Source organism: Gaeumannomyces tritici (assembly GCF_000145635.1).
Source record: "Gaeumannomyces tritici R3-111a-1 unplaced genomic scaffold supercont2.3, whole genome shotgun sequence".
NCBI lineage: Eukaryota > Fungi > Ascomycota > Sordariomycetes > Magnaporthales > Magnaporthaceae > Gaeumannomyces > Gaeumannomyces tritici.
The window spans coordinates 691,068-715,329 of NW_008804547.1; the positions used below are offsets into that span (position 1 = coordinate 691,068).

At 59.6% G+C, this 24,262-nt stretch overlaps 10 protein-coding genes and 1 non-coding gene across 11 annotated transcripts; 6 read left to right on the forward strand and 5 right to left on the reverse strand.

Annotated features, from left to right (window-relative positions):
• Positions 1-534: 534 nt before the first annotated feature.
• Positions 535-2,453, forward strand: GGTG_05306 (hypothetical protein). Its single transcript, XM_009223105.1, has 3 exons — positions 535-1,006; positions 1,110-1,250; positions 1,311-2,453. The coding sequence occupies exons 1-3, from the start codon at positions 639-641 to the stop codon at positions 2,197-2,199; spliced, it is 1,398 nt and encodes a 465-aa protein (XP_009221369.1). The 5' UTR covers positions 535-638; the 3' UTR covers positions 2,200-2,453.
• On the reverse strand, positions 2,417-9,054 carry GGTG_05307 (Atg26p). The gene is made up of 3 exons (XM_009223106.1): positions 6,778-9,054; positions 3,310-6,714; positions 2,417-3,238 (listed from the first exon to the last, which is right to left on the reverse strand). The coding sequence occupies exons 1-3, from the start codon at positions 7,801-7,803 to the stop codon at positions 2,903-2,905; spliced, it is 4,767 nt and encodes a 1,588-aa protein (XP_009221370.1). The 5' UTR covers positions 7,804-9,054; the 3' UTR covers positions 2,417-2,902.
• An 897-nt stretch (positions 9,055-9,951) lies between these two features.
• Positions 9,952-13,545, forward strand: GGTG_05308 (hypothetical protein). The gene has a single exon (XM_009223107.1). The coding sequence runs from the start codon at positions 10,004-10,006 to the stop codon at positions 11,489-11,491; it is 1,488 nt and encodes a 495-aa protein (XP_009221371.1). The 5' UTR covers positions 9,952-10,003; the 3' UTR covers positions 11,492-13,545.
• On the reverse strand, positions 13,503-14,806 carry GGTG_05309 (hypothetical protein). The gene is made up of 3 exons (XM_009223108.1): positions 14,407-14,806; positions 13,969-14,313; positions 13,503-13,895 (listed from the first exon to the last, which is right to left on the reverse strand). Exons 1-3 carry the CDS (start codon positions 14,674-14,676, stop codon positions 13,533-13,535), a joined length of 978 nt encoding a protein of 325 aa, XP_009221372.1. The 5' UTR covers positions 14,677-14,806; the 3' UTR covers positions 13,503-13,532.
• A 961-nt stretch (positions 14,807-15,767) lies between these two features.
• GGTG_05310 (intracellular hyphae protein 1) lies at positions 15,768-17,536 on the reverse strand. The gene is made up of 2 exons (XM_009223109.1): positions 16,628-17,536; positions 15,768-16,529 (listed from the first exon to the last, which is right to left on the reverse strand). The coding sequence occupies exons 1-2, from the start codon at positions 16,694-16,696 to the stop codon at positions 16,053-16,055; spliced, it is 546 nt and encodes a 181-aa protein (XP_009221373.1). The 5' UTR covers positions 16,697-17,536; the 3' UTR covers positions 15,768-16,052.
• A 489-nt stretch (positions 17,537-18,025) lies between these two features.
• On the forward strand, positions 18,026-18,106 carry GGTG_20105. The gene has a single exon. It is a non-coding gene; the product is annotated as a tRNA-Ser (tRNA).
• A 475-nt stretch (positions 18,107-18,581) lies between these two features.
• GGTG_05311 (hypothetical protein) lies at positions 18,582-19,019 on the reverse strand (the record flags this gene model as incomplete). Its single annotated transcript, XM_009223110.1, has 1 exon — positions 18,582-19,019. The coding sequence occupies one exon, from the start codon at positions 19,017-19,019 to the stop codon at positions 18,582-18,584; it is 438 nt and encodes a 145-aa protein (XP_009221374.1).
• Positions 19,020-19,268: 249 nt separating this feature from the next.
• Positions 19,269-19,804, forward strand: GGTG_05312 (hypothetical protein; the record flags this gene model as incomplete). The annotated part of the gene is made up of 1 exon (XM_009223111.1): positions 19,269-19,804. One exon carries the CDS (start codon positions 19,269-19,271, stop codon positions 19,767-19,769), a length of 501 nt encoding a protein of 166 aa, XP_009221375.1. The 3' UTR covers positions 19,770-19,804.
• A 1,049-nt stretch (positions 19,805-20,853) lies between these two features.
• Positions 20,854-21,411, forward strand: GGTG_05313 (hypothetical protein; the record flags this gene model as incomplete). The annotated part of the gene is made up of 1 exon (XM_009223112.1): positions 20,854-21,411. The coding sequence occupies one exon, from the start codon at positions 20,854-20,856 to the stop codon at positions 21,409-21,411; it is 558 nt and encodes a 185-aa protein (XP_009221376.1).
• A 189-nt stretch (positions 21,412-21,600) lies between these two features.
• GGTG_05314 (hypothetical protein) lies at positions 21,601-22,913 on the forward strand (the record flags this gene model as incomplete). Its single annotated transcript, XM_009223113.1, has 4 exons — positions 21,601-21,944; positions 22,018-22,326; positions 22,385-22,606; positions 22,834-22,913. The coding sequence occupies exons 2-4, from the start codon at positions 22,071-22,073 to the stop codon at positions 22,911-22,913; spliced, it is 558 nt and encodes a 185-aa protein (XP_009221377.1). The 5' UTR covers positions 21,601-21,944; positions 22,018-22,070.
• Positions 22,914-23,109: 196 nt separating this feature from the next.
• On the reverse strand, positions 23,110-24,262 carry GGTG_05315 (isoflavone reductase). The gene has a single exon (XM_009223114.1). The coding sequence runs from the start codon at positions 24,256-24,258 to the stop codon at positions 23,311-23,313; it is 948 nt and encodes a 315-aa protein (XP_009221378.1). The 5' UTR covers positions 24,259-24,262; the 3' UTR covers positions 23,110-23,310.

Genomic DNA, 24,262 nt, shown 5'->3' on the forward strand with positions numbered 1-24,262 from the left:
GCCTGGAATCTGCCCCAGGTGGCCGGCGGCCGAGGTCAGACCATACCCTATGCCAAGTGCGCAGCTAGCTTGCATAGGCGCAGCGCAGCTAACCACTCCCGTCTTTATCCCTGTATCAATGTTGAAGCTTGTCGCGAATCTCATTGCCTGCCCCTTGGCCTATCTGTTGCTGGGAAGGACATATTCTAGATTCCACAGCTTGATACCGAGCTCTTCTCCCGCTCACTGACTCTGGCATGTGTCTGGCATGTCCATGGAAGCCCGAGCCGACTGCTACTCGCCCCTATCTCATGCCCCCTTATCTGGCCGGTTTTCTCGTTGTCGTTGTCAAAGCCCTCCCGGCGGCCCGTCCCCCTTATTTCCAGCCAAGGGGTTGGCACAAAAAGGCTGGCACCTCCCGCCTAGATCCTCTACCCGATTTGGGCTTCCTTTCCCATAACAACCATATCGTACTTTCTGGTGCTGTCCAGGCCTCTCCCAGCTGCCTATTTTCTCGCGGTGGCTGGCGGTCACCTGCCAATCGCTGGCCTTGCACTTTCCAGCAACACATTAGGAAAATCACGGACTGAATCGGCTCCTGTGCTTCGATCAGTTTCTGATTACTATCCGCCTTCACACTCACCGCAGCCGCCGCGGCAATGGGATCTCTGCACGGCCCGTCATCGGGGCTCTCACTCGAGGGTGAAGTGCTGCTGGTGTGCATCCCGACGGAGCCAAAACTGGAGTGGGTGACTGCCATGGAAGAGAGATATCCGGGGCTCGAGATCCGATGGGTGGACCGTGACTGGTACCTCGACACCAATGTCTTTGCCAGCGGGACTCTGAACCTACCCGCGGGTTTGTACGACGGTGTCACTATGGTTATGTCCTTCATGCCACCCAAGCCAGAGGACATGAAGCGCGTCCGGTTTGTGCAGCTCACTTCGGCCGGCGCCGACCGCTGGGTCACCCACGACGTTTACAGGGATCCAAACGTCATGTTCTGCACTGCCAACGGTATACACGCGTAAGTATTGCCTAGATTCGCTTGGATGGGGCGCGGGAAGGTGAGGGTTTCAGAGCTTGTTTGCTGACATTCTACCCTGGTGAACATTGTTGCGCGCTTGAAGCACGCAGATATCGGAATGGGTCATCGGCACGTGGTTGATGGCGCAGCACCACTTCCTGCGGGCAAGCATGCTCATGAAGCAGGCTCGCTGGGCTCCAGCTGAGGAGTTCCACCAGACTGTGGACAGTCCTGGATTGCGCATGTGAGTGGCCAAGCAAAGCGAAATATCCAAAGCGGCTTCAGAGCTGACAATCCAGTCCAGGGGCGTCCTCGGGTACGGCGCCATCGGCCGGCAGTGCGCGCGCGTGGCGAGCGCCATGGGTATGGAGATATACGCATACACACGTACGGAGCGAAGCACGCCCGAGGCGCGGAGGGACGACTCGTACCACATGCCCGGCACGGGCGACCCGGACGGACTGATCCCGGCCCGCTGGTTCCACGGTGTGGGCCGCGAGGCCGTCAACGAGTTCCTGGCCCAGGACCTCGACCTCCTTGTCGTCAGCGTCCCGCTCACAGATTCCACCCGCAATCTTCTGGGGCGGGAGCAGTTTGACATACTGGATAAAGGACGCCTATCGGACGCCTTTCGTCCCAAGAATGGCAATGGGTCGCACCCTGACGGTCAAATCAATGGGAAGAATGGAAATGGGAACCATAACAACGGTCACGTTGGTGGGATCAATGGCAACGGGGTGCTCCCGAATGGAAATGGTCTCCTTACCAATGGACACACTAATGGCTATAGCAATGGCACCAATGGCACCAACGGCACCAACGGCATCAATGGCAACGGGCAGCAGCAGCACACAAAGAACAGCCACGTCAACGGCAATAGGACCACCCGCCATGGCGGCAAAAAGACGTTTGTCTGCAACATCGCGCGGGGCGGCATCATCGACACGGCGGCGCTGCTCGAGGCGCTCGAGCGCGGCCAGATCCGCGGCGCCGCGCTCGACGTGACGGAGCCCGAGCCGCTGCCGCGCGACCACCCGCTCTGGCGCGCGCCCAACGTCTTCATCACCCCGCACGTCAGCTGGATCACGCCCTGCTACTGGGACCGCCTGCTCCGGATCCTCGAGGGGAACCTGGACCGCCTGCGCGAGGGCCGGCCCTTGCTCAACCTGATGAACCGCAAGGAGCAGTATTAGAGCCATGTCTTTCTTTTGTGCTTTCTGGTGCTTGAAGGGTTGTTTACGTTGGTCGCTTCCAGTTTGCTGCTATATTTTCTAGTGCTATCCACCATATAATTAAACAGGACTCGATGAGGGTTAAGAGAAGAGGCATGGAAGCTATATTGTGGTGGGAGCAGATAGTATGAAGTAATTACCTACTTAGCCACCACCTCGGTTCTAACAGTGGGTTTTTGGCATTTCAGTTCGTATCCGCATGTTCCCAGAATCACCAACACCATCTCATCAGAATAATAGAATATCATTACTGGTTGGGGTGAATGTTCGTCTATACCCTAGGATTATTAAAAGAATATGGTCCGTGATCCTGCCCGGTCGTGTGCCCTGGTTTCGGCGGCTGCTGTGCTGCTGCTGCCCGCCCTCGCCAACAATCTGGTTGGCCCGACCCCGCTCAACCCGACCAGACGGGAAAGCCGCATCGAGGCCGTCGTGAATCTTGCCATGTAACGCCCCTGTTTCTCCCCTCCATCCCTTATTCTCTATATGTACGCACAACCTCCCCGCGCGTGTCGTCTATCAGCCATCATTACAAAGCCAAATCGCCACGATATTGCTTGACTTCTCTCATCTGGCGGTGAGGCGTCTAGGCCCCACAAGTCCATCCAAGCTAGGGAAAATAACCAACACGCGCAAAAGTACTCCCTCCCATGGTCCAGTTTCTTCATGAACCGCCGAGCATCCGGCTCAGAGACTTCCGGCTGCTGCTCCGGGCCACAGAGGTGCTGGTGGCTAGGATGCTCGGGCTCTTTTTGGCGGCGGCCGTTGCGTCGGGGAAGGCACCATGTCCGGGGCTGGAGACTTCGTCGTCAGGGACGCTGCCACCGACAAAGGTCCACTCCTCGGTTTCGTCGTCCACGTCGTCATCACCATCCGTCGTGCCGTCCTCATTCTGCGTCTTCTGCTGCTTGGCGTTCTTACTGGCCTTGGCCTTGATTAGGCTCGTGGCGTACTCGAGGTCACGGTAAATACACTGGATAGCCGTTTCGACGCCACTCTCCTGTTATACAGCAAGTTTGGTTAGCAGGACGCCAAAAAAAGAAGAGAGAAAAGGGTTGATTCTGGTCGTACCTTTCTGATTTGCTCGCCTAGGACGCGGGCCTTGACAATCATGCGGTCACTGTTAGTGGCCTCCCAGAGTGCTCTTGCGAAGCTGTTGGTGCCCCATTTGCGCAGACAGATGCCGACGCCGAGATCCTCGACGCGGGCACCGAAGAAGAACTGGTCTCCAAAGAATGGCCGAATGATGGTGGGCACGCCGGCGCGTAGGCTAGCCCCGGTCGTGCCGGATCCGCCGTGGTGCGCCACAGCGTCCACCTGCGCGAACAGCCAGTCGTGCGGCGCCGACTTGATCTGCAGTATTTCGGGTGGCAGCTTCGGCTCCACCTTCGGCTTCTCGACGCTCTCCTGTCGGTCTGCACCTTCTGTATTGTCCTTCTCCTTCTCTTTGCCATCGCCCGCACCGTCTGCTGACGGCTTCGCCTCATTGCTACCACTCATGCGATCAGACCAGCCCTTGGACAGGACGCATCGCACATCCGACTTGAGGACTGCGTCAACTACCTCCTGGGTCATCTTGACAGGGTCTGGCACGACGATACTCCCAAACCCGACGTAGACAACCTTCTTTCCGTCCCGTCGCGCCTGTTCGATGAAATCGGTGAGCTCGGGCGGGGGGATCCAGTCGGCGCCGCTGGCCTTCGCCACCGGCTGCTCGCTCTTGCTGTTGTCATCTTCTTCTCCGCCTTCGCCCGACTTCACCTCGGCGGCAGCCTTGTTGGGCGTTCCCTCATCGAGGAACCAATATCCGGTCACGCGGATCCAGTCGCTGTAGTCAAGGGGCGGTGGCACCACGTAGGGGCTAAAGTTGTACAGGAACGGCACCTTGTTGGGTTGCATCTTCTCAAGGCTCGTGTTGGGCAGCCCCAGCACGTGGTTGCGCCAGCGGTTGACCTGCTGCGCCGTCATCTTCCAGAACATGTTGTCGAACATGACATACGTGACGTAGTTGTAGGCACCGCCCATCTTGTGCTCTGGCATCACAAAGGCGTGCGGGTACGCGCGTGTGCGCGTCCACGGCATCGTGAAAGCGCGGAAGTAGGGAATCTGCAGCGCCTCGGCGATGTGGATGCCTGCCATAGCGCTAGGGCTCTCGATAAGCAAGTCCGAGCCCTGACAGGCTTCCCAGCAACTGGCAAGGAGTTCGTCCAGCCAGCCCCGGAACTTAGACGCCGCCACCTTGAGAAATTGCCACGTGAAAGTCCCGTTCTCGATGCACAGCTGCATGAGCTCGCCAGGGTCACCCCCCACTCGCGCGAAGTCGATGCCGTGGGATCGGATCCATGGCTCAAACTCTGCATGGGTGGCGATTCGCACCTGGTGGCCTTCAGCCAGCAGGCCCTTGGCCAGCGCAATATACGGTTGCACGTCGCCTCTCGAGCCAATAGTGAGACATGTGACACGGAGCGGATGTGGCGGCTTGAAGTTCAGGAACGAGGCTTTGGGGTCGTCGAACAGGATGGTGGGCGCGTCACTGACTACCGATGTCTGCTTGGGCAGCGGTATTTCGTGCTCGGGGTGCTCTTCCTGGCGGGCCTCCTGCAGAGCATCCCGTTCGGCAGCGGCCGTCTCTGCGTCCTCCTTCTCCTCCTGACACAACAGGCCCGAATCGCGGAGGTAGCGCGCCTCCTCGAGCTGTTGCAGGAGAGTGATGGTGCAGTCATCACGGATATCGGCCTGGCCGAACTCGAAAAAGAGCTCTTCGTGCCCACGGATGACGACAACCAGCCCTGAGTACCCGAAGCGGAAGCCCTTCTCCTTGTGCGCATTCTCGATATCCTTGAGCGGGAGGATCAGCTTAGTGCGCGTGCCGGGCAGGAGACTGCGGAAGCAGAAGGAGCGGTCGCTGATATAGATCTTGCCGTAAAGTGGGAGCACGCGGATCATGTAGCCAAAGTAGGTTGCCACCAGCTTCTCAGACTCGGGGAGGGCAAAGTGTTGGCGGAACCGTTCCCTCGAGTTTGCCACTTTGTCTTCATCATCGTCTTCGGGCATCTCGTCATCAATTTTGAGAGCAGCATTCTCGTCGTAGTGTCGACGTCCACCCTTCCACATGCCTGAAACCTTCTCGACATACCCCATTGATTCGGTCGCGAGGAGATTGCTCATGCGGCGGAAAGGCGATAGGGGCCGGTTGAGGTAGCCCGCAAGAGCGCCGGCGCTTCTGACAGGGAGCGAAGCCATAGTGGCGAGCCCCTGAATTCCTGGCGTGGGCGGACCTTGCTGGATACCAAGGCCAGTCCCGGAGTCCTGCATACTCCCTGTCGTGGCAGCACGATCGACCTTGATGGGAGGGCTCCACTGGGCGGTCTTTGTCAAGGCCTGGTTGTCAGTGGGTGAGGAGTCGGCCGCAACCTTGGGTCGAGGGTCCGAGGGAGAGCGGCGGACTGTGGGGCTGTGAAAGACATCGCTGCCCCTGAGGATCTGGCTGGCCGACTGGTCTTCGCTGGATGACGCGACCAGAGCCGAGAGGCTGGCCTGGCTGGGATCCTCGATGGATTGAACGTACGAGTCGGACGACTCCTGCTTCTCTGGGATGGTGCTATGCTCACCCAGCTTATGGCGACTCCTCGACCGAGCGTGCCGGGTTCCGCTAAAACTCCGACGCTCCTGTGATTCCTCGCGCACAGTCACAGCTGTGTTGAGATCCAAACTCCTCCTACCAAAGGTGCGCAGGGCATCGAAGCTACTACGGGTAAAGTCGCCGCTGGCACGGGGGCTCGGGTTTGGTGGGCTGGCCGGTCCGATCGGAGATAGTGTCGCCCGCACATTGTCATTCAGTCTCGCGGGTCGGCGTTCCTGGCTGCCCGACGGAGAGTTTCGCTTGGTGGAGGGGTTACGGGATGGCACTCCGTCTTTCGGGGCCTCTGGACGCCACTGGCCTGGATCGTCCGACTTCTGGGTGCCGCTGGAACCGTCGGTCAGGATTCTGATGAGATTGATGGCTTCTTTTCCGAAGCTGAAAAAGGAAAAGAAGTATTCGTCAATGGCATAGGTCTCGTCGTTGTCGATGACGCGGATCTTGCACGTTTCGGCGAACTGGACGAGTTGCATCTCCTCCACATCCATGACGTTCTGGAGAGGCAGAGAGATCTTGACGCTGTCGCCATCGTTGTGGGAGCGGAAGATGACGCGCTGCAAGCTCTTGACCCATTCGTTGGCACTGGGAGCGCTATCAGCGCGGAAGTGGTAAGTCCGTTGGTGGGTGATGACGGTGAAGTTGACACCCTCCTTGTCCTTGTCTGTGACGCTGGCTGAGATTCCATAACGTAGGTCGATTTGGCCGCTTGGAAAGTACAGATTGGAGGGATCTCGATAATAGGCCATGACATCGCCCTTAAGACGGAACCAGTAGCGGTTATACTTGGGATTCCGCTTGCCGCTCTTGGACAGATACCCAGATTTGGCCACCTCATTCTATGAGTGCGTCAGCATACTGGGGACCATAGAGAGATATGAAGCGAGTAGTGATGAACTTACGGCCTTCTTGGGGAGGTATGCGTAAAAGCAAATATGGTTCTTGGTGATGTACATATAACCCTGAAGCAGGACGCTCTGGAGCAGCCAGCAAGGGTACTCCTCGATGACATCCTCGATTACGTCGAACTCGAAGATCTGCTTGAGCTTCCTTGCCAGTGGACTAGGACGGCTCTCGCCGCTGACGGGAGAGTTGGTGCCAGAGGTACCCTCGAGGTCGAGGCTGGGGCGCGAGGATGACAGCTCGGCCCTCGCCTCGAGCATTCTGGTCATGACGGGTGGCAGTCGGCGGTCGGCGGGGGAAGCAGCATGGAAGGCCCCGACGGCAGGCGAGATGGGAGAATCCACCTCGTCCTCCTCTGCGATCTGTGGCTCCTTGGCCTTGTTCTTGTTCTTGCGCGACAAAGACGACAGCCTCTTAGGCATCGTGAGCATCGGCAGCGACCGCAGAAGCTTGGAGCCTGACGTTTTCCGACGCTTCTTGTCAACCTCGAGATTCGGGGAATCTTTCGGCGGCTTCTTTCCACTGATGACTGTGGTCTGGGCCATGCCGTGGCGGCTGCGCGGGTCAGGCTCGTCGTCATCGGCCGGTGAGTCGTCGTCTTCCTCGTCACTGCTCGCTCCCTCAAAGCGGTCGTTGAAGTCAACCGCGGACCCGGCGGCAGCGATCAGACCGAAGATGCTCTGGTTCATGTTGAAGGCAGGGCGCGGGTTGGCATCGTCGTCGTCCTCCGGGTCGCTTTCGCGCAGGCGTTCGGGTATTTCCATTGTGGGTGAGTGAGGAGTGTGCACCCGCTTCTTCTGGAGCTTCCTGGCGCGCCTCTTGGCGTCGTCTTCGCTCGGTCGGCGATGTCGGTCGAGGGAGGGTCGGGCGGTTTGACGGCTCGATAGTGCTCTTCTCAGCGGCGGAGAGACAAGGGGAGGCGGAACAGTGGCTAGGTGAACAGAGGTGGGAGCGAGAGGCGGAGGTGGAGAGGATCTCCTGCTTGTGTCTGGCGGCGGCGGCGGCGGCGGCGGCGGAGATGCCATGGCAGGCGGTAAGACAGGCAGCCGGTTGGCGCCGTTTTCTCTCCGTTTCTGTGCTTGTTTTGTTCTGTACTTTCTTCGTCTCGTCTCTCAGTGCCCCTGTCGATGGTACGGCGCGTGTGCTAGCTGGGGTTGGGGTTGCAGTTGGAGAAGCACGAGCAGCTAGCCGCAGGCAGAAAGGAGGACGGTTGGGAAGCGGCGGCGGGAGCGAAGCTGATTGGCAGGGGCGGCGGGCGCGCAAGGGGCGGCGGCAGCGATGCCTAGAGCCGACGGCTTGGTGAGCCCCGAGCGGACATGCAGGCAGGAAATGGTGCGCTGGGTCGCTGGCGACTGGTTTGGATGTGCTGTGTGACCACAAGGCACAGGGTCGATGTCGGCACCCAGGCTGGGCAGCGGTTTTGGTGACCGCAGGCAGCGACAGTGAAGGGACCAGACGTTCAACGAGCGCTCGGTGTTTATGCCTGATGCCTGTTCCGACCGACACATCCGTCGCACAGTGTTCGTTCACCAGGGTTCCATCCACCAAAGCAAGCTGCCTTCCGTCTCCTTTGCGTGCTGGGCTGATGGTTTTGTTCTTGCCAAACGCCTCCTTTTTTTTTTCTTTGATTCCTCTGCCTCCCTATTCTCGTCCCAGCCAATCTCGATTACTGGATTCTGGGAGCACGGTCGCGCGGTTCTGGCAGCTGGAGCCTCCACTGTGAGCTCAACCCGCCGGGCTTGGCGATGGTCCCGGCTCTCAACAGGGCGAAGGTTCCACTGCGCACAGGGGATCTTTCTGGGCCGACAGGGTGCAGTGTGCAGCGGGCAGAGTATCACTACCACGGACCTTGTGTCTTGTGAAGCTTCAACCTCGCCTCGATTCCAGGACCAAGTGGTGTGGGGGCTGGACAGCCAGAGTCAGGCGGGCAGCGCTGCTGATTTGTTTTGATGGGCACGGGGCAACGAAGCCGTGCTGACGGGGTTTGATGGTTGTCAACGGGCGTGCGGGTGTTCAACAGTCTCTGTGAGTCGCAGCGCCTCACTTGAAGTGGGCGTGACGCAATCTCGCGGACACCTGTGTCAGCGACTCAAGCCGCCTCGCCCCGGTAGCTCTGGCCCAAGATTGGGTGGGGTGAGGTGTGGGGGTCGAGCGTCGGGATGCTTATTCTGTCCTGCCGGGCGACGGACTGGATGAAGCTGTCAGTCATGGAGGCCACCTAAATGGGCGTCAAGACGCGATAATCCCTGGACAGACGATGGAGTGGCTGGCCGCCCCCCAGATCTTGATCGACAACTTGAAATGTGTTGCCGCAGGAGATGGAGCATCGCCTTGTTTTCTTCTATACCTTTGGCGCGCATTAGCCCTTGCGCTCCTGGCAGGCCGCATTCGTCGTGGCTCTCAATCAGGATAATTCTGGGTCCCACACCGGTCAAGGCGGAAGTCGCGCCAGTCGCCAACACCAAAGTACGACCGCCCGTACCACTGTGCCGTCCTGATAGAGATGCGTATGCACATTTCACGGAGGCTCATTGAGCGCAGTTAGCACGTTGGTATCACATGCAAGCTGTCGTATGGACCGAAGCTCTGACCAGTCCAAGGCCACTCCGTCCATCCATCCTGTTCATTATCATGATCGCATGCTGTAGCACTAATGAAAGCTGCCAAATCCGTTCGTTCCGCTCTGACTGAATGGCATGACGACAGAGGCGCTCTACTGATTCAATGACTGCCAAATTCGCGGAACTGTTCCTGGGTAGGCGACCTGCGACGGACTCGAACCTACGCCTGCATTCGCCTCATTTTAGGATAGCTTGGTTGCGAAAACGGTACTGACGCTTTGTAGACATATTGGCCACCGCATGAGAAAATGGAACAAACAAGAGCAACAACGAACGATAAAACAGTATCGAGAGGGAAAAAAAAGCACCTGACCACATTGAGATTCAGGCGAAGACGAACAAAATACGTCCAGGTGCCATCCATGGACTCTTGTGAGATCGGACCCCAGAACGGCTCCAGGCGACCATTCATGGCAAAACTGCACGGGAAGTGGCCCTGCCCCACAGACAACAACCGTAGCGTTACATGCCGACTGGGCCATCCTTGCACGGCTCAGTGCTTGGTAAAATTTTCAAGCGCGATTTGGGACAAAAAAAAAGTTGAGATATCACCCCGCAAGCCCCAGGAGACTGTTTGGTCGTAGACTCAATTGCAACAACAGAAATGAGCACAACCATGCTTCCGTTTCTCTATCAAACTCGCACCATCCAAATGCTTCCCCGCCCGGCAGCACTTGGACGCCGTGTCTTTCGAAACCTGCTTCGCCCAGTGCCAGCGTGCACCTTTCACGGCAGCTCCGTTATCAAGAACAGCGACAAGTACACGGGGTCCAGCAGTCAAGACGACAATGACATCCCCTTTGAACTCCCCCCAGACCTGGCCGCCGACCCGCGCTTCAACCCGCCCGCCCATTCGAAGGAGGACAAGGTTTTTGGCACCATAACTCCCCGCGAGCGCCGCGCCTTCGACAACATCTTCAAGGACCTCGAGCTCGAAACCCTGAAGATAGAAGGCCGTTCGGCCCAGGCTCTCAACGACGCAATGATCCAGGAGCCGGATTCCTCACGCCACGAGTCAATTATTGGCAGGATTCTGTCCGACGCCGTTGGGGAGGACTGGGACTCGTCAACCCCGAACCTCCCCTCCAAACCCTTCATCGAGAGCATGCGTAAGCTACACAACGTTGGCTCCGACGGCCGCGCCGCCGGCAACCCCATGTCCCCCGCATCGCGGTATGAAGCCTTGCTTCGCTTCCCACCAAGCCTGCGCGCGGCCGCAAAAAAGGCCTTGGGAATCTCCGACCCCACTGCTTCCAAGAACGTGGAGGTGGCGGCCGAGGTCCCCAGCCCGTCGGAAGCCGCGCCTCCTCCCAAGCCTGCGAAGCAAGAGGAGCCACTACGCCTGGAGCGCACCATTGAGAACCACTATCTCGAACGTGCCAGGCTGGACGAGCGTAGGCGCGTTGAAAAGCTTATGTCTGCTGCCAAGACCGATTTTGAGCTGTGGGACGTGCTGGAGCGCGAGGTATTCTCCGTCATCAGCGCTCTCGGGCTAGACCAGCCCGCCCGCTTCGACAAGCCGAAATACCGCGGGGGGAGGAGGCCCAAGGGCGAGAATACGGCCGGGGCCCCCGAGGTTGAGAATCCCTTTGTGCCCAGTTCAAACGGCGAAACGGTCGAGCCTAATATGAATCTGCACGGCTACTTGTATCCGGAACACCTGGTGTGCGCGCTTCAGCTCATGGACTCTCGCTTCCCCGGCTCGCAGCTAGCGCTCGAGATCCTACCGCGCGTCAAGTCGCTCGGCCTCGAGTCCTTTGTTCTCGGCGCCAGTGCGCAGTTCTACACGATGCTCATGAGCATAATGTGGAACCGGTACAACGACGGCCACGCAGTCTTGAACCTGGTCGAGGAGATGATGCACGCCGGCCTCGAAACCACATATCTCGTGCACGGCAATCTGATCCGGGAAATGGGCCAGCTGGTCGAGACGGCAGGCTCGGGCCGGGCCGGCGATCTTGCACTGCACATCTCCTCTCACCCGACCTGGACTTCGCTCAGGGGAGTGAGGATTCCGCATCTGCACAAGGCTGTGATTGCTGAGCAGTGGAAGAAGAGAAGCCAGAAGGAACACAGGGTCTATGCACCATAATCCTGCGTCCTGGGCACAGCCGAGCCGCGCCGGCCATGGTTGCAAGTATTGTTTCCACGCCTGTATGATATGGTTCTGTTTTATATTCGTATATACCCACCTTTTCCATCTGTTTCCGACACTTTCACCATTGTCCGGTCTCCAGGTCTAGGTACTGGGGCAAGGGATATGAGAGCAAAACACTTGATGCTAGGCAGTCTCACCACCCTGGGTCTTCCTTTAGGATGGCCGGCGGCTCGCCAAAGCCGCAGTTCGGCGTCGGGCACACGGTCAACGTGTGGATGAACTTGATTCGGCCCTCCTCGACGCGGAACTCGTGGCTGTCGTGCAGCCCGCTCTGGCCGAATTTGAGGAAGACACCGGCTGTGCCGTACTCCTCGTCGATGACGTACCGACGGTTGACCAGCGGGATCCCCTCAGGCACGCCCGTGGCGCACGTGTCCCCGGGCTGCGTGTACAGCCCACCCTCGAGCCGGCGACAGCCCTCGGCCCACGGCACCACGACGGACGTGTCATTGAAGAGGTCGAGGTACGCGTCGGCCGCGGCCTTGATGACCGCGCGCGCGTCCCGCCGGCCCTCGGGGATGCGACCCCAGTCCTCCCGCAGCGCGTAGTGCAGGCCGTGCCGCGCGCTGAACAGCCAGTCCCCCGCGTCCGTGACCAGGGTCTCGATCCCGACGATGCGGCCCGTCACGCCGTCTAGCCGCAGCTGCGTGCCGATCTGGTACGGGTGCGCCGGGTCCGTGACGACCAGCTCGGCGTAGGCGGCGCACGCGACCGGGTCGTGCTGCGCGCGCGCGTGGTCGATGCGGAGCGGCCGCGACAGTACCCCACCGCCGCGCAGCAGCAGCCCGGCGGAGCCGTTGCCGTTCTCGACGTAGGCGACGGCGCCCAGGTCTGGTGCCAGCTGCTGCAGGTACCGCGGCTCGCCGGCCGACTGCGCGGCGATGTACCGCCGCGTCGCCTCCTCGAGGAGGGCGCGGGGGCAGGCTGCTGCCGCTGCCGCTGCCAACGTTGCCCACACCAGCTGGCGTTTCATTGTGTGCGTGGTTCTTTCTGAGATGAGAGGGTCAGACTGTTGGTTTTACGAGATGATTTGAACCTGTCTCTCGTCTTGATTCATGTAAACCGTGATAACATGACAAGAAACGCCACTACGGCGCACGGACACGCTTTTGTATCCGACTGGACGATATTCCGTCCGTCCTGGGTACCATCCGGCTATGTCGACCTCGTCTCGTTGCGGCATCATTTACCCCTGAGCAAGTTCCCCCTCCCGGGAAAATGGACGGGCGATATTGGGCTGCCAACTGCCGGCAGTTGCTCGCTTCGGAATACCTGGGGGAGGCACGCACGCACCTCCGATCCCCTGAGGCTTTCCAACCCTTATATTCAACCCTCGTCCTGAGGTCTTTCCCGGACGACCGAACCCCGCCGAGTTACCCAAGTCGGATAGCCAATGCTCCCAACCTTACCGACGCCACACCAGAATCGCCAAACCTTGCCTCGAGAGGTCGACAGTTCGAGTCCCGACGACGAATCAAAAAATCTCTGTTAGGGATTTTGGGAGTTTACCGGCTCCCTGGGCCAAGCTACCACCGCGCGGGCCTGTGTCAAACCGGCGAGGTCGACGGTCCGAGCTCCGCGAGAATAATCCTGAGGGGTTGGGGTGCCCGGCTGGGGGATGGGCACCCCCTAGGCCAAGCACCATACCTAGAAATTTGTCTAGGGGCCGTGTTATTCCGAGACGAGACCGGAGTAAAACCCTTGAGGGTTTTCGTAGCTGTCCACCCCTTGTGGGTTGGGCAGTGAGCTTTTGCCAGCCATTGTAAAACTGTTGTACAATAGCTCTTTCTTTCTTACAGGATAATTGTTTAACATTTCCTATCGCTATTTTTTCAATCAGCGCCTGGTTCGCTGCCCGTCTTTGTATACATATTGGCCTTTAATTATTTATGCAAAACACATCGACTTTAAAGTCGAACAATAATCCAAACACGCCTAGAGCGCGCTCGATCCTCGACCCATTAACGGCAGCCGGTTAAATGTGGCCAGTACAGTTGGTGGCCTCCACAGGGCCGTCGAACACGGGCATCAGGTCGACGCCCGCGGCCGCGGCGCGCGCAGTCTGGGCCTCGACGCTGTCGTCGCGGTTCGAGAGGAAGTCGGCGGTGGCGCCCATGAGGCGCGAGCTGGCGACGGCGGGCACGGCGACGCTGTTTGCGTAGCGGGCGGTGCAGCCCTCGTTCTGGCCGAAGACGTTGCCGCCGTAGTCGCCGCGCGCCGCCTGGTCCTTGACCGTGGCCAGCTGGTTGGCGATGCGGCCCACGTTGGGCTCGATGGAGCGCACGCCGCCCGCGACCAGCTGGTCGAAGAGCGCCAGGCCGGGGAACTGGGCGACGTTCTGTTGAAAGGGGGTGGAGTGGAGGTTAGCTGGGGAGTTTCGGACAAAATACGGGAGGAGGGATGCTGCGCACCTCGACCTGGTTCGAGCGGGCGTAGCCGTCGGGCACGGCGCTGTCGGCGTTGTACGCGTTGAGCCAGACCTGGTTGTCGGCCAGGCGGCCCGAGACGTTGTAGCCGGACGAGAAGTCAAAGTTGTGGGCGACCTCGTGGAGGTAGACGCCGATGGTGTCGACCTGGTTGAAGAAGACGACCTGGTTGCCCAGGGCGTAGGCGTGGGTGCTCGGGGCGGGCACGAGCATGACGTCCTTGGTCAGCTGCCGGAACTTGACGGGCACCTGGCCGAAGCGGAGCGCCAGCGTCTCGATCGAGGTCCGGCTGTCGGGGTGGCGGCAAAGGAGCCAGGGCATGGAAGGGCACTGTCCAGGGGAAGGGGAGGTCAGCTCATCTGCCCAAACGTCGGACCGGCACACACACACACACACACAACACAAAGCGGGATGCACACTCACGTCGCGGTACAGGACCTCGTACGTCACGATAGTCCGGGGGTCGAGCTTCTCCCGGTTGGCCAGGTCCCTGCAGCCGTCGGCGATGGTGCCGGCGGGCCACTGCTTGATGGTGTGGCCCGGCTGGCGCAGCGCCGCCTGCAGCTTCGGCCAGAAGGCGTCCAGGTCGCTCCGGAGCCCGGGCTTGCTCAGCGTCTGCGCGTCCGCCTCCAGGAACAGCCCGGCGGCGGCGACGAGGGCCGAGAGGAGGGAGGCGTGCTTTCCTGCGAACATGATGGAGGACGAGCGGGTACTCAAGACAGGTGGGGTATATATATATATATGCTGGAGGAAGTGCGGGAGCTTGCCGTTGTCGTCTCTGCTGCTTGGCCTGCTGCTGTCCTGCTTCCATCGTCGACGAGGATGAGAGGGAACGGTGCCCCTTTTATACCCCTATTCCTACGACCTTCACCGGCGTCGCTGCCTAGCATCTAGCATTTCGAAGCCGGAAGCCCACGACGGCCTCCTAGTCGCCAAGCCTCTCGTCGCCGTCGTCGACGACACTGGCTCTCATTTCATCCTGCATCACACCATTTGGAGCCAAGACATGCGGTCCAGGTGATGCTGGAGTATTGCCCGCGACGGCCCAGTGGTGTTGGCCCAGTCTGACCTTCATCCTGCCTTGTCAGTCTAGCTCTCGAGGCCGGCCAGGATCGTGGTCGCAGTATTGGCAAGGAAGGTAGCATCGAATGCAATCCGCGTTGAGGTGTGACTAGGGTTGAAATCCGTCTTCAGGCTGACTTTGCTGAGGGGCTCCGGCCTCACGACTGCTTCATTGGCCAGAGGCCGGTCCTGGCGAGCGCACGGTGGCGGCTCTGCTTATTCTCTCAGGGGGCCCCCAGAGCACAGCCCCATATACCTGGTCGACGTGGCGTGGAGAGGATGCCCAGGATCCAGACCGTTGCTTTTTCTTGGCTCCTGCAAGGCTCTTTTCGACCCTTTTACTCGGTAACAGAGCCCACGTTGCTTTGATGTCGTCGCTGAGACAGCAACCCTTCCGCCTGGTGATCCCTTCTGGGTGTGAGAACTCCTGCGGGAAGCACGCCAACGATCAAGAGGCCCGCCGGTCCGCGCCAACCGATTTCGGTACTATCCTCTGCCACGGAGCTCTGTCTTTTACTGATCACTAGGTAGCCGCCGGCAGCACACCCGATGCGGACCGAATACGCTGCAGGCACTAGTGATCCTTGGCGCAAATGCAACCCGCAAACACTAGGTAGGGCTGCGCGAAACTCCTCCTGCTGTTTAGAGCCTAGAGCCACCCCGCGCGTTGCATCGGGGCCGGCCGCGGTGGGCGAATCGGAAGCTTCGGGCTTTAGGTTGGTGGCCTCGGAATCTCGCATTTGGGAGCTGACCACAGGCAGCCGAGGGTGAGCACGAAATAGGAATTCTTGTCATGGTAAGGCCATTTGGGTGAAAAGCAGAAAAAAGCGTGCATGCCGTAGCATGGCGAGGTATATTGCAGACGAAATAGGAAAACAATAGTGATCAAATAGGATTCCATGCAAGCGCAGGGAGGCCAGGTTTAAAACAGGCCACATGAAGTGAATCGCCCCCACCGGGTAGCAGAATCATCTAGTAATATCCGCACTCTCTCATCCCCCCAGCTCCTACTTCTTGCACACGGGCAGGTTCACGACCTGGCCGGGCTGGAGGCTGAAGCGGTCGACGCCCGGGTTCGCACCCAGGATGGCGGCCTCGGTCAGGTCAAGCTGCTGCGAGAGCCCCACGAAGCTGTCGCCGGCCTTGATGACGCGCGTTGCGGGCCCGTTGGGGAGGCAGACGCGCGTGCCGGGCTTGGGCAGGCACGACTTGTCGTCGACGTTCTGGCGGCACAGTTTCGTCGGGACGCTGACCTCCTGGCCGAGCTGGAGCAGGTCGATGTTGGCGAGCTTGCTCTGTTTCGCGATGTTGCAGATGCCTGACTGGAACGTGGCGGCTAGCTTGGTGAGCGTGTCGCCCTGCACGATCTTGTGCTTGACCACGGGCCCGTTGGTCTTGCCGTCGGTGCAGACGGCGGTGCCATTCCGGGTGACGTTGGCGGCGAGCGGCGTGGCCCTCAGGAGGAGCGCTGCGGGGACGGGCGCCTGGGGAGGAGGAGGAGGAGGAGGAGTTAGCTTTGGGCGGGTTGGTAGGTATGTGTGGGGGACAGTGCAGGTCAGGGCAGGACAGGGCTGTTGCTCACCGGTGCTGGCATGGCAGCAGCTAGGCTCGCTAGGAGCGTGACGAGAGTGATGGGAACGGATGCAAGCATTTTGAGAAAAGAAGTACGCTCGGCGTGGAAGATGTTTATAAAGAGGTAGATATGCTTAAACCGAGAGAAATGCTCGCTGAAACGAATCCCGACCTTGCGGTTGTTGTCTTTGCCGATAAAAAGAGAACAGATACAGAATAATCTTCCATCAACACCCTGGAGGGAGGCGGGTCTGGTTTTTATCCATTGCCAAACCCATTTTATTGCCCTCCTCTAACACGCCGTTCCCACGCGGGGTTGCAAAGGCAACAAAAAAGGGAAGAATATGTTTCTCGATGTTCCCCAGACCCTTGCTATTCTTGAATGGCGTGGTGCCGCCGAGCCGAGGGCGCAGCGGTAGCAGGTCGGTGGACCCCAATTGTGTCAACAGGGGGCAGGGGCGCGGGTCCCTGGCCACGCCAAACCGAGCTGGTCCATGCACGTGGGGGAGGGGTACGTTGGATAGTCCAAGTGGAGAGAGACTGCTCGCTCCTCCAGGCTCGAGATTGTTGGGCTGTTGTCGACGCTCGGGACGTAAATGCGCCATCAAGTGGCCAACACCAGAAAGACATCGTGATCACTGCCGGTGGAGGCACAAACTGAAGCTCACGTCCTCACAGAAAACAGCCTGGCATCAAACGTGTTGGGGATAAATTGGCTGGTGAAGCCTGGGGCCAATGCCATGTCGCCAAGCCTCCGAGTATGGACAAAACGTCTCGACGACAAGCGTGAGGTGCAGCTAAAATAAGGTTTAAGGGGACATTTTGGGCTCTGGAAACGCTCAGCAGGGATGGCTGGTGCCGGCCGATCTGTGACGGCTGCGTGGGGAGGGAAGAGCTTGACACGTCAACCTGGTCCGCGCTTGTGCCTGCTTCTTGTGCCTGCTTCCCCCACGCGGCTGCCGATGATCCGGCTGGAGAGTCCACCACAGCCACAGCTGCACACGCATAAACGTGGTATTTATATACTGGCTTATGTACAGAGCTAAGGGTCTACCCAGCCAGTCTGGCGATGCCAAAGACGTGGGAGAGAGAGGCAGTGCTTTTGCGGGGAAAGGCGTGCGACTTCGACACGCGGGGCTGACTCGCCAAGGTGAGGCCAAAAAAAGATGGAATTCCCGTGATTGACCTTTAAGCCCTTGTTTGAGAGCTGGTTGCCGGCCCTAGCCGGATTTCAAGGGGCCGATAAAAACTCGTGCCTTGCCTACATCACAGCGTAGGAGGATGAGGTAGACAAGTGGTGAAAGGAGACTCTGTGATGAATGCTCGTGTGTTTTGACGATGATGCTAGCCCCACCTCCACCTCCACAATATAGGGCTACTGGGATCCTTACCCCTCCATCGGAAGATAGGCAACGTGCCTGAGTGGTTAAAGGGTGTGACTAGAAATCACATGGGTTCGCCCGCGTAGGTTCGAGTCCTGCCGTTGTCGAAATGTACAGTTTCCTTCCGATACCACCTTTTTTTCTTTCTTTTTTTTCTCCTTCCTCGTTTCCTTTGTTGTGTGTCCTCCGTGGACAGCTACCTGCCTCACCAATCAGCAATCGGCTGGTCCTGTCACTTTTTATCACTTCGTGCTCTTTTCAACCGAGCGAGTCTAGGGGCATGGTAGCCCGCAATACCTGCACCCCACCATTCAAACGGGAAATGCAGGGCGCGGACAGCCACCGCAACCTCTAGGCAGCATTATACAACCCTAGCGCCAATAAACCCGCATGCAATGGTGCAAAGCCCCGTGCTCAGCCCCAGCCGCCATACCTCCCGATGTCACTGCATTCAATCCAGCCGCCAATCCCAAGTGCAGCCCGTCCTCCTGGCGGAGGGGCAGCCTGTGAGGCAGCCTAGCAGCCTGCTTGACCGCGGCCAAGCAGACATGCCATAAATGTCTGGGGTAGCCCGCGAATCGCCTAAAGACGAGCCATGCGGCCAGCAACGTAGTTCTGCCCGGCCAGATCAAAGAAGGCAACAGCACCCTTACCACCATCATCATGGCTCTGAGCCTCGCGACCCTCCAGGAGGCGGTACTCTATATTCAACTTGCACTTAAAGTTTACAACGACATACAGGCAGTGCCCGGAGAGATTGCGGAGCTCAAAACCGAGCTGGAAGCCCTGGGCGCCCCTCTCAGCACCCTTACTAATCTCCTCAAGAATCCTAAAGAGACGGAGCCTTTGAGCCGGCTCGATAGTGACAGCCGAAAGGCACTTGTCGAGTCGGTCCAGGACGCCACCGCGGCCTGCAAGGAAGTCCACTCTGTCTTCAAAAACGTCGAGAGTCGCCATCTCGGGTTTCTGGGCGGCCACGACCTCCGGGCCCGCGCCGCATGGATTGCCAGGGCCTGGCATCGTTTCGGATTCGGCGCAGAGCAGGTCAACGGCTTGATGCGCAGAATCAAGACGCGCTGCCAGAGCATACAGTTCACCCTCTCCATCATCAACATCATACCGAAGAAGCGTCTGCAGGCAGAGATAGAGACGCAACAGAAGGAGAAGGCCGCGTTGGAGAGGAGCCGGAAGGAGATTCAGTTCCTGAAAAATGACGCGGCCAAGAAGGATGCACAGCTAAAGGCTATAAACGCTCGTTTGGAGGCCCTAATGGACTTGCACGCCAAGACGAAAGCTGAGGCGAAGAAGGCCAAAGAGCGGGAGTTCTTGGATACTGCAAGCGAAGTCTCCGGGCAGGCCAATGCCGCCAAACCGGCCAAAAAGGCCGAGAAGGGGGCTCCAGGGTCGGGTCAAATTTCGAGAACCTCCAGCATCGGCCCCAAAGTCATTCGGGGGGCTCCAAAGAGCAAGACGTCGGAGCAGAGGGTGAAGACAAACAAGGGCAAGGCTAAGATGACCAACGTGGGAACCAAACCTCCCGCTACCAAGCAGCCCCGACCCCAGCGCCCAACTACTCCCAAGACCACTACGGCTCCTCCCAAGACCACTACGGCTCCTCCCAAGGCCACTACGGCTCCTCCCAAAGCCACCACAATCCCCCCCAATGCTACCCCAAAAGCCATCACCACAATTGCCCCTAAAGCCACCACGAAGGCAAAAACTTCAAAACCTTCGCCATTGCCGCTCGTTCCCAAACAACCTCAGCCCTAGTCCCCAACTCTCCCCAAGCGTTCGCACGACCGGGGGCTCCAAGGCCTTCGCAATCACCGTCACGCGGCGGGAACTCGGTGCTCTTTGTAGACCCAGGTAATCGCGGGCGCTCCCTCGTGCGTCATGCCATGCTATCGCCACTGCACTATTCCACCTGTGGGAAGGGCGGCCGTTCCTTCATCGCGGCTGTGCACTCGGCCAGCTACTTTGTAGAGAGCCGGAGCAGCTGCATCGACGAGATCAGAAGTCACCCCCATGCCACGCCCAACTTCAACCTATTCATCGTCGCGGGCAACAGGAAGCCGTACCAGAAGGCGCTGGACCTCCTGCTCCAGTCCAGCTTGGACGGGTCGGACACGGCGCCGTGGTGGGAAGGATGCGGCCCCGCAAGCAAGGCGAGGCAGGAGAAGGAATTCCGGGCTGGCGGTCAGTGTGGACGCGACGCGAGCCCTTCAGCGAGTTCGACTACATCGTGCGCTTCACCCAGCGCGAGTAGGAGAACCTAGTGCAGCTCAAGAAGACCGTTATTGGTCATGACGTCTTCGGTGCGTGGCCCGAGGGCAAGAGACGGATTCTGCACTTGGGGATTTATCTACCCAAGGACAGCACGCCGCTCGGGAGATCCATCAGCCCGCAAACGTCGACGACGTTAGGGGGTGGAAGGCCACTATAGCGAAACTGAAGGCCGCTCTCGAGGGTTTTCTGGTGGAGGAGCTTCATTGGGACGAGTCGCAACTCGAGAGAAGCGGTGGCTAGTGCTTTTGGTATTTACTGTATAGCTTTTTCTTTGAACCTCTTGGCACCAGATTTTCCAGGGGCTGGGCGTACCCAACCCCAACCCTGCGTCGCCGCATTGACATATTAACACAGATGATCGCCAATGACATCATCAACTGGAGGTCGCCCCTTCCATGACAGCTCAGCCAGACCAACCACCAACCTCGCCTTTGTTTGCTTTGCCTCTGTTCCATTCTCTCCTCAATTCTATCTGCAGATGGACCACTTGGGCAAAACCGCCAAAAGCAAAGTCTTCGCCCTGCAAGCCGTACAGCTCTGAGCCATTCATATTCATACCCACGGCACAATGCACCGACTTTCCGCATCACTCCCTCGCCTCAGGGCGCTTGCACAGGCCCCGAGGCCCAGCCTGCCGTCACTGGCGATCAAATCGAGGCTAGTCTCAAACACGGCCAGGCCAGCCACAGGCAGCAGCACAAAGCATCACCGCACCTACGCGACCACATCAGCTCCCAAGGAGTCCGAGGGCCCCAGCGCCGAGTCGGGCGGCTCTCGCTCCAAGGACGCCGCTGCCGCCAACAGCAACAATAGCGACAGCACCGCTGACCCCGCGACGGCAGGCATCGACACGCTGGCGGAGCGGTCGGCCAAGGGCCAGACGGGCGGTGGCGACCCGCTTGAGAGCACGTCGGAGAACGCGCCGCCCAAGCCCAAGATCTCCAACGCGAGCGTGCCCGGCAACTCGGGCATGGACACCCTGACGGAGGAGCAGAGGCGCGAGGTCGAGCAGCACAACCGCGATTTCGAGAAGAGACACGACCGCGCCACGCCGGCCGAGAAGGACAAGGTCAACAAGGAGTTCTGGAGCGGCGGCGGGACTAGGGAGGAGCCGGGGACAAAGTAGAGATCGCGGCAGCGGCTTCCTTCCTGTGCAGCTAGGGGTTTCCGTCAAGGTCTGACGCCTTGTTCTTCTGGCTTTTCTAGAGGTCGGGGACGCATTTCTGACGGAAGGGCTGTGGATGATGTCATCCAACGCCGGGAAATAATAGGTTTACGTCACTAAAGTTCTTCTGTTTAATCCAAGATGATCTCGGCATGGTGATAAGAAAATGCATATAACTCTCATGATACGCCCACGGCCATGTAGTCCAAGCTCAGCCAAAGGTGAACTAATGCCACCAACCACCAACATAGAGCAACAACAGAGGAGCACCAACAAAGTGACGGTAGAGCCAGAGACGGGTAACGACAATAATCAGAACCAAGTGGAAAGTGGACCAGTTACTGGTGATGCCCCCGGGCGGGAGCAACAGGTCCACGCCACACAGAGCAAACCAGATGGGAAAAAGGCGCGCCTACGGTAAAGCGGGACATGGACCTGGACGTGGATATCGAGCTCAAAGCCAAGATTCAGGGGGATCTCACACTGGTTATCCTGTAAGTTGCCTAGATGGCGTATTCCCTCATCAACGACCCCCTACTAACGACTCATCATTGCCGCGCAACACAGGGACGAAGACGAGACCACCCAGAATAACAACCGCGGCGGGCCTCCCAGAATCGATGCAGCCAAGCCCGGACCGCCAGGATGAGATGAACGGACTGTCGACGACGCAGGGCCCAGAGTCGCAGGCGCAAGACTCAGGAAACGGCGACACGGTGACCACGGTCGCGCACGACGACGCCGGCGGCCGCCGCTTCCGCCGTTGTTGTCGCCGCCGCCGCCACGGCATCCCCTCGGAGCGCTACCCTCCGCCGGCGGCTGCTACACCACGTCCCGCTCGCAGCCGTGCCCCGGGGGGCCGACGTTGGCGGAGCGGTACGTGGTGTAGCAGCCGATGCCGGCGCAGGCGGCGCTGTTGACACCGCACGGGAAGGCGGTGGTGACGGTGGGCACGGCGGCGGGGCAGCCGCAGCGGTTGCGGATCGTGGAGAAGACGGCGCAGTCGAGGCGCAGGCACGTCGAGCACACGGTGGCGGTCGCCGTCACGGTCGGGCAGCCGCCCGCGCCCGGCGGGGTCGGGTCGGGCCAGGGGTTCACGCTGCTGGTGACGAGCTGGGCCGCGGTAATGCTGGGGGTGGGAGGTTTGGGGGTGGTGGTTTGTTAGATAGAAGGCGAAGGGGGGTAGGTATCGATGGTAGGAGACCTTACGCGCCAAAACAGGAGACGACCACTGCCAACGACAGCCCCTGAACTCTTGTAATCTTGTTTTCGTGCCGCATTTTGTAAAATAAAAAAAGGTGAATAGGCTATCCAGATCCCAGTGCCTGCTGAGGAAGCAACGGCGCTGGAGCAACAGGCTGGTTTTAATACCCAAGCTTATAGGCCATGACGCCGTCTTATACACAAAGGGGCCAGAACCAGGCGACACACAGTCCAAGATTCGTGCTAGCCGGGAGCCGTGAATGAGATGCGGGGGATCGATGGCAATCTATCCATGAACTCCTCGTTACGTAGCAGAGATGGAGAGTTAGCTACCGGGTGTTACCATCAGGTACTCGGGTGTGCTCCATTGGTCAGACGTGGACTCGATGCTCGGCGTGCAATTTGTCGATATTGCGTGCCGCGCAGGACGCCAACGGTCTACTGGCAGCAAATATCACCAGCACAACCGGGGGTCCATTCAGAGTTGTGCCCATTTTCGTGCGGCTTTTGGGAGCGGGGGAGTGGCAGTCAGGTCTCTTTGCCTAAAGTCATGGTTTATTTGGGGGGCCCATGAGAGGGCTTGTGTATCACGCAAAGATGTCAAGTTAATCAAGTCACATGTATTCTCACTTGACCGGCACAAGCGGGAGCGCCATCTTATTTGGCGGCCCTCTCCTGCTCCGCCTCGTCGACAACCTTTTTCACGACGCTGTCGAGATCCTCCTCCTCCAACCCGAGCAGCTTCATGGCGAAATCTCCCTTCTGCTCCCAGTCGCCCTCGATGACGCCGAGGGCGAAGACGAGGTCCTCGATGGCGGCCACGCTGCCGGCGTCGCGGAGCGCCACGTACTTTGCCACAAACTCGGCCGACGTCGTCTCCACGCGGGTCCACGGCGCGCCCGACGCCCTCTCGAGCGACTCCAGCAGGCGGTTCTGACTGATGCAGAAGCTCTGCACAAACAGCACGCGGTTGGACGCGGCGTCGGGCTCGCGCAGCACCGCGACGACGGCGCGCGCCACCTGCGCCAGCGTGGACAGCGAGCTGCGCCTCTCGCCGTCGTCCAGCACGTCCATGGTTCGGGCCGCCAGGTCCGCGTGCAGGAACCCCTCCCTCAGCCCCCAGTCGAAGAAGTGGCCGCACACGATGCTGGTCCACGTGAAGGACGGCTGTTTTGCCGCGAGTTCTGCAAGCAGGACGCGCACCGCCTCCTTGCGCGAAAAGAGCGGCACCAGCTCGCGCGCCTGCTCGCTGCGGGCGTCGACGCTGCCCCAGTCGGCGGGCATGTAGCGCGCCACGCCGGCGGCGGCGGCGGCGGACGCGAGGGCCAGGTGGGCGCGCGGCGGGTCGCCCTTGACCGAGAAGCACGCCACCACGGCGTCCTCGCCGCGCAGCGCCGCCGTCAGGTCTGCCTCGGCCCAGGCGTCGGGGACCGTGACGGTGCGGAAGGCGGAGGGGTCGGTGCTGGACGGCGGCGAGGACGACGAGGTCGAGCCCTCGCGCTTGAGGACGGTGATGCGGAAGCAGCCGGCGCCGACTAGGGCAGCCAGGACGGCGCCGCCGAGGTGGCCGCTAGCCCCGACGAGGGTAACATTTTTTATTTGCATTTTG